The sequence below is a fragment of the Magnolia sinica genome, chromosome 6 (genome assembly GCF_029962835.1).
Source record: "Magnolia sinica isolate HGM2019 chromosome 6, MsV1, whole genome shotgun sequence".
NCBI classification, from domain to species: Eukaryota; Viridiplantae; Streptophyta; class Magnoliopsida; order Magnoliales; family Magnoliaceae; genus Magnolia; species Magnolia sinica.
This window is the reverse complement of record NC_080578.1, coordinates 17,195,078-17,202,802: the sequence shown is the minus strand read 5'-3', so window position 1 is coordinate 17,202,802 and position 7,725 is coordinate 17,195,078. Positions and strand designations below refer to the sequence as shown.

The window sequence follows — 7,725 nt, the reverse complement described above, 5'->3', positions numbered from 1 at the left end:
ACTTTTATGCTTATTAGCTTAATTTCTATCTATCTTTTCATCATGCAAACATGTGACTTATCTGCGAAAAAGATTGGGATTATTCTGTAAATACTCTATCGTTTGAAGATAAGTTATTCCAGTACAAGTACTGATACATTATCAAGTAGGGATAGGTGGGTCCCCAAAATCTGAATTCTGAGGACATGGATATTGGTTACTTCTCGCAAGTATAATCATGTTAAGATACTTACTTAGCAATACCGCGAGTTTTGAAGGACTAAAGCATCATGCACTGAAGAAATGAACAAAAAAGAAGAAGAAGAAAACAAATTATCTCATACCTCCTAAATCCTTCTGTAATAGTTGAAGAAATAAGAAGTGAGATTGTGGCTAACCTCAGTGAATTCAGCTAATCTTTTGAGGGACTAGCTATCATGTGATGGTCATCAACTTATATTGCACAGTGGACTTAGCTAGGAAAGAAATGTTTCTATCTTTACCAATCTCATTCAATCAGATGGAGAAAACCTTTCAACAGGAACCCATTTCATGTTACACTGAAAACAGTCATGGGAAAGGGAGTGGAACAAGCCCCTATGAAATCTAGCACAAGGAGTGGATGTGTACAAGTTCATTTCCTCAAGATGTATGTCCCAACAACTTGCTTGATTATATTTAAGAAATCTCCAAGCTAGTAAGTAAAAAGATGATAACGAAGATTAAAAGAAAGAGAGAGAAGAAGAAGAAGAAGAAGAAGAAGAAGAATGCCCCCTAATTCACCTTATCCAATCACAGCAAAGAGAAGAAAACAATAGAAAAGTAGAAGAAGAAGAAGAGAAAGGTTATAACTTGACAGAATTAGAACAGTTGATCCAGGTCAACTCCTCTGAGAAAGATCTTTCAGAAGCAGTGTCTAAGCAGATGATTGCTGTAAAAGACAAAAGAAGGAAGAGAAGGGGCAACAACAAGAAGAAAGGTAGAGGCAGGAAGCAAAACCTAGTCTTTGGCTACAAAAGAAATTAGCAATGCAGAAAACCTGGCCATGATTTTCTTTGAAGAGCTGCCCATGCCTTCTTTTCTCTTTCCTTACCTTACTTTCCATTTCCTCTTGAATTGCCGCCCCTATTTTCAGGACTGAGAGAGAGAAAGAGAGAGAGAGAGAGAGTTTTAACGCTAGAGTGTCTTTTGTCCTTGCGTTCATATGGAAGTGCTGTCTCGGAAAAGAGCTTGTTCAGAGCAGTGCACGTGTACGGCAGGTTGCATTCATGTTCCTTTACAAAAACCAGTTGGGAAAGGAATCACAGCCCATACCTTTGCATGGAAACTCCCACTCTCTCCACTTCCTTCCTCCATTGAAACGGTTGTTGGAATTTCTACTGGAAGCTTTGATAAGGAGAGCTGTTTCTATCTTATCTGGTTTTCTTTGAAGTCATGGATTTCTTCTTCTAGGCAAGTGGTAGGAAAGGAATGGGATATTTTATGTGGGATTGGTGAAACGGGTAGAGAAAGGTGGGTGTGATGATGGGTCTGGAGTTTGGAAGGAAAAGAAAATAAGGACGAAATGTATGACTCCCACGAAGAAATAACAAGTTCAGTTCTTTTGAAGACTTAAAATAAAGGAAACTGTTTCAAATTTAATATACTTATTTGATTGATTTTTCTTTCTGTAAGGTTTTGAATAATGTAATGCAAGATGAAACGGAGAGAGAGAGATATTGGAAATGTAGATGAAAGAAGAAAACCATAAAATTCGGAGGGAAGAAATTAAGGTAATTAGACAATGCCCACAGAGCTAAAACAAAAGCTAAGGAAAGAAGTAAAAGCCACCGTTTCATAGTCATCAACATCTTCTCCTTCTTCACTTTCAGAATAAGAACTCGTGAATCTTTCCCATGAAATCAAACTCACCGAGAACCCATGAATTTTTACATCCTCCTTCAATCAACATCCATACGAATCCTTCTATAAAGAAGGAATAGAAACTCAAAATGAAGAATAGAAAACCCCAATGTCCCACATCACAAATTGCCCTCACCTCCAATTCCTGCAACCCATTCTCGTTAAGTGAAAGATGATTGACGAATACTCAATCAACACCACTTTCACATTCTCATATTAAAACGGAGGCCGACCGCCACTAGCCCAATAAGCCTCAGCTGGTAATTGCCCAGGATTGAGAAGGTTAGGTGGTAGCCCATGAAAGAGAGGCGTGTTAGGGTCCGGCAATAACTGCTGTTGCTGCTGCTGCTGTTGTTGTTGTTGCTGCCCTATCATTCCCGGAGGCGACCCTAATGGGCCGCCTCCCTGGATTTGTAGAGGCTCCTCCTCATCGAGGGGGAGCCTCTCATACGCAGCGTTGCCGAATGAGGCGGCAATTATCACTACCGGCCCCGACGCCAGAAGTGCACCCACGACGCTCCCTCCGACCACCTGACCTTGCCCTCCGGCTAAATATATAGTCAAACCAGTTGCCGCCGGCGGCGCCGGCGGTGGTAGAAATGACCCTGATAGCGACAAGATCTCGAATCTCCCATGTAGGGTAACAACTGCACCAGGTGCAGCTGGTTGCCTGAGAGTGACGTTGGTCACAGTCCCACTCCCACTGAGAATGCATACACCTCTCTGGCGCCGCCGGGCGAAGGTGGCCATGCTCTCGCCGATGTCGCAACCGTTGGCAATCTCCATCACATGAGAGCGGAGGGCGTTGGCGCTGTCCCGGGTGATGATGATCGGCGGCTTAGGTTTGTTCTTGGATCCAGCTGGCCGTCCACGTGGCCGCCTAGTGATTTCACCCTCACCGCTGCCTGAACCAGGTCCGGCCATGTCCTTGCCACCGCTGCCATCATCGTCGTTGCTGGCGCCGCTGTTGCCATCGTGGTCGCGCTTCTTGCCTCGGTTTAGGCCGCTGTTACCACTATGTTCGTCCTCGGAATTTTGCTGCTGGTGGTGTTGGTGTTGCTGGTGGTGTTGGTGGAGGTGGTGGTGATGGTGGTGGTGTAGGTCTCTTGTGTGGAAAGGAGGTGGGAGAGGGTGACCATGAGCTGATGCTGTTAATGGATCCATCTTAGTATTTTCTATCTTTTTTTTTCAAAGATCCACTTCACATACAAAAACCCAAGTAGATTGGAACCCAGGAAATGAAACAGTAGAGAGAGAAAGAGAGAGAGAGAATTCCTTTGTGGGCCTTGTTTTCTCTTTTCTTGAGATAGAATGAAAAACAAAATCAACGAATGCTAACCTTCAACAGGAAAGAGAAAAGGGTGGAGCCTTTTGGCATCAACCACCAATTTCCTAGCGAAATCTTCCATCTTCTCTCTCTCTAACATTTCTATTTCTCTATCTGCTTCTTAGGTATTTGGGTCCTGTTGTTGAGGGTAGTAACTAGCATGAGAGAGAGAGAGAGAGAGAGAGAGAGAGAGAGAGAGAGAGAGAGAGAGAGATTTCTGCGTTTGGCTTGGGTTAAGGTTAGGTCAAGGGTGCGGATCGATGATGGGTTTGGCTTCGGTAAGACAGCGTGGGCGTGGGTGGTGATTGGGTCCACCTTCTTCTTCTCTCTCTCTCATCTAATATACACTGTATATGCATTGGAAATAACGGCTGCTCTAAATGCATTGAGTACTATAGTTACAATGCACCCAATTGCACTGGTTCATGTATTCCATCGATCGATCTGGGCCGTTCATTACGTTCAGCTTATAATTCTTGGACTACCATGAAAAACATTCACAATAATGTGGCAATTCTAATGTTCCCAACTTTATACTATTAAATGGACGTTCAAGATTGCTTATAAAGTAGGTCCACTAGACAATTTTAGCCGTCTGTTTGCTGGTTTGCGTCATTGATTTGCTTACAGTTTCATCAAATCACTTGGATAGACGGTGTTTATCATCCTATCCATTGCTTAGAACATGGATACATAGGGTCATCGGATTGGTGTGGGCTTTCACATTGTGACCAGGAATCATGGGTTGGACCTAATGGACGGTCTAGATTAATTGATTGTACTGTCCATCTTTTGTTGTGGAATTTTCTTCCTAAGTTTTTTACCTATCCAAACAGCCCTTAGGATCACTGGCCCAATTCTCCCTTCTTACATCTTTCGTTGTGGTTTTCCTGCTATCTATTTCCATCCCAGTAATGTAGAGTCATGTGATAGTTCACCACCATTTTTACTCCTCACATGTGGCACTGGTGTAAAAAAATCCAAGCCGTCCAAATTGTGAAGTTATATTGTGAAAGACCATATTTCTAAAATCACAAACTGATCAAGCAGTTCTAACCATCCAATTGATAGCTATTAATAGAGGGTTCCTATTACTTCATCAGGGTAATTTTTGGGTATGCTCAATCCATAGTTGGTCAGCAATTTGGACGGTCTGGATTGCGATGCAATTATGAGATGTGTACGGTTGAAGAGTCAACATCAAATTTCAAATTGTGCTCCAAGTAATCCAAGATCTAACTCACTAAACGGCCTTGTTTTTGTTAATAATTACATTCCTGCCACTAAATTGCTTTATTTCTCTTCCAAAGCAACCCCTGGTTAAGCCATGGGTTGACTTTGCCCAGCTTGCATCGCATCGGACGCGGTTTTCCTGCGAAAGGAAGTTCCTGCCTTGAATGATAGGTGGGGCCCACCGTGATGTTTGGGGAAAATCCGATCCGTTCATCCGTTTTTCGATCTCATTTTAGGGTATTCAACCGAAAATGAGGCGGATCCAAAATTACAGTGGGTCATACGAGAGGGAAAACTGGGAAAAGAGTTTCCTACCGTTGAAACCTTCCTGGACTCCATGTTGATGTTCATATGCCATCCAAACCACTCATGAAGTCATTCGCACTGGGATGAAGTGAAAACATGAAAAATTTAGCCTGATACGGAACGTTTATCTCCATTAAAATGTTTCAACAGTGGTCATTGAATCCCCACTATTTCCTATCGTATGGTCCACTTGAGTTTTGGATCCACCTAATTTTCTGTTGACTGTCCGAAAAATGAGATCGCAAAACGGATGAACGGAGTGGATTTTCCCCAAACATCACGATGGGCCCCACCTCCGTCCCAGCGCAGGAAATCCGCGTCCCATGGCAGCCGGCCCCCGAGTGTGGGAAACGGATTGGCTACTCCCCCTGTCATCAGCCCGGTGGCTGGTGGTCGGTGCTCTGTGGTGTCCACCATGATGTTCATCTATTCCGTTCATCCATTTTTACGGATCATTTTATAACTATTTCCCAAAAATTAGAGGGACATAATCTTAGGTGGACGACACCATAGGAAAACGATACTAGTTGGATATCCACCATTAAAATCCTCCTAAGGCCCAATGTACTGTTTATTTGATCCAAAACTTTTATGACCCCTATGGTTGACGTTCATTCAACACTCTTTCCTGCAATGCGGTGTACTTGAGATTTTGATATATCTCATATTTGTTCTCATTACATAAAATGATATAGAAAAATGGATGGACGGAATGGATGAAACACATACATCATGGTGGGGCTCACAGAGCACCGACCATCAGCCATTGGCTGATGGCAGGGTAAGTAGCCAATCCGTTCCACCGAGTGTGTTCGTTTTGCCTCTCGCGACACAGAGTCTGTGTGCATCGCGACCCACCGGGGCCAACATTCTAAGACGGTACAGTGCTTTGAACTGTCAGTTTTATCGTTACCACCATAAATAAGCTATTATCCTGTAATCATGCTTCAGTGATTATCCTTACCTTGAGAATTTTTAGTTGAATCCCGGCCATTGAAAATTTTCTTTTCAACGTTCCGAGTGCTTCTATACATAGTGATGCTGGCGGTCTGTTTACACCCCCATTTTTAGGGAAACGGATTGGCTACTCCCCCTGCCACCAGCCAATGGCTGATGGTCGGTGCTCTGTGGACCCCACCATGATGTGTATGTTTCATCCATTCCGTCCATCTATTTTTCTAGATCATTTTATGGTATGAGACCAAAAATTAGATATATCCCAATCTCAAATGGACCACGGTATGGGAAACAATGTTGAATGAACTTCGAAAATTAAAAACTTTTTGAGGGCCATAAAAGTTTTGGATCAAGCTGATCTTTGTTTTTTCCCTTCATCTAGGTTTGTATGATCTAATCAAAAGATTGGATGTCAAATAAACAGTATATATGGCCTTAGGAGTATTTTAATGGTCGATATCCAATCACTATTTTTTCCTGTGGTGTGGTCCATATAAGATTTATATACCTCTCATTTTTGGTACGAAACTCTAAAATGATATGGAAAAATGGATGAACAGCATGGATGAAACACATACAACATGGTGGGGCCCACAAAGCACTGACCACCAGCCACCGGGCTAGTGGCGGGGGGAGTAGCCAATCCGTTTCCCATTTTCAGGAAGCAGATTGGCTGGTGTACCAGCCACCACCGACCTGGCTGATGTGTTGATGCCACCAAGTTCAGTAGGTCCCGCCATGAGGTATGTGTTATATCCAAACCGTCCGTCCATTGGCGAGAGCTCGTTGTAAGTCTTGAGCCAAAAATGAAGACAGATCCAGAGATCAAGTGGAGCACACTGGAGAAAGCAGTGGGGAATTGATCGTCTACCATTGAAACTCTTTTGGAGCCACAGAAGTTTTGGATTAATATGATATTTGTTTTTCATTTTCGTCCAGATTTGTGTGACCTTATAAACGGATTCGATGGAAATAAATGTTATGGTCGGGCTTACAAATATTTTAATGGTGATAATCATTATCCCACTGCTATTTATAGTGTGGTCCACTTGAGCTTTGGATATGATGCATTTTTGGGATAATGCTCTAAAATGATCTTTCCAAATGGATGAACGGTGTGGATATAATAAATGCATCATTTCAGGGTTCATATAACTTTGATTTCCTTTGAATTGTTTGTATAATTGGGAGAGAAGGAGCATCAGCTCTCATCTTCACACGACAAGTACACACACCAGCTAGGTTGGTGATGTGTGGTACACTAGCCTAGCTGGTGTGTGGATATATGAACGGTGTGAATATAATAAATGCATCACTACGAGGTTTATGTAACTCTGATCTCCTTTGAATTGTTCGTATAACGGAGATAAGGAGCATCAGCGCACATCTTCACACGATAAGTACACACACCAGCTAGGTTGGTGATGTCTGGTACACTAGCGAATCCACTTCTCCATTTTTAATGCTTTGATGTGATGTGAACCAATTGAATGCTTTGATGTGATGTGGACTAATTGAAAACTCACATGTGTTGACATTACAAGTTTGGTATTCATTGATTTTTTTTTTTTCCCGCGGAGATGTTCACGGTATCTTCGTTCAACAATACACATTTTATTACTAATACGGACGTCGATGTGAACTCTTGGGGAAGACCACCGTGTTATCCTTAGAGTAACTTTTATCCGTTGAGCGACGGCCCTTCCACTCGGCACCATCGGATCACTAAGGCTGTCCCTGCTCGATAGGTGGGTCTTGCAGTCAAGATCCCTTCTGCATTTGCACTCGAGGGCCAATCTCCGTCCGGCCCGAAGAAACCTTTGCATGCCTCCGTTACCCTTTGGGAGTACCCATATGCATGCCTTTAAGGGAGTAAATCAGCATATGCCACTTGGCCACTAGCGAGTCAATTAATGCGGCAATGTGCCCAACACATTTATAAAGACCCATCGGGAGAGAGTGAATTCTATCATGAATCTAGCTATAATATACTCGATAAGGCCAATTCTCTCTATCTTTCT

At 42.9% G+C, this 7,725-nt stretch overlaps 1 protein-coding gene across 1 annotated transcript; it reads right to left on the bottom strand.

The window, feature by feature from the left end:
• Positions 1–1,886: 1,886 nt before the first annotated feature.
• On the bottom strand, positions 1,887–3,382 carry LOC131248417 (AT-hook motif nuclear-localized protein 22-like). Its single transcript, XM_058248695.1, has 2 exons — positions 3,221–3,382; positions 1,887–3,029 (listed from the first exon to the last, which is right to left on the bottom strand). The coding sequence occupies exons 1-2, from the start codon at positions 3,306–3,308 to the stop codon at positions 2,098–2,100; spliced, it is 1,020 nt and encodes a 339-aa protein (XP_058104678.1). The 5' UTR covers positions 3,309–3,382; the 3' UTR covers positions 1,887–2,097.
• Between the last annotated feature and the right edge of the window lie 4,343 nt (positions 3,383–7,725).

Coding starts and splice junctions, on each gene's coding strand:
- LOC131248417 (XM_058248695.1), bottom strand. CDS start 3,308: ATGTTAGAGAGAGAGAAGATGGAAGATTTCGCTAGGAAATTGGTGGTT. Junction 3,030..3,220: donor TTTTCTCTTTCCTGTTGAAG/GTTAGCATTCGT, acceptor ATCCATTAACAG/CATCAGCTCATGGTCACCCT.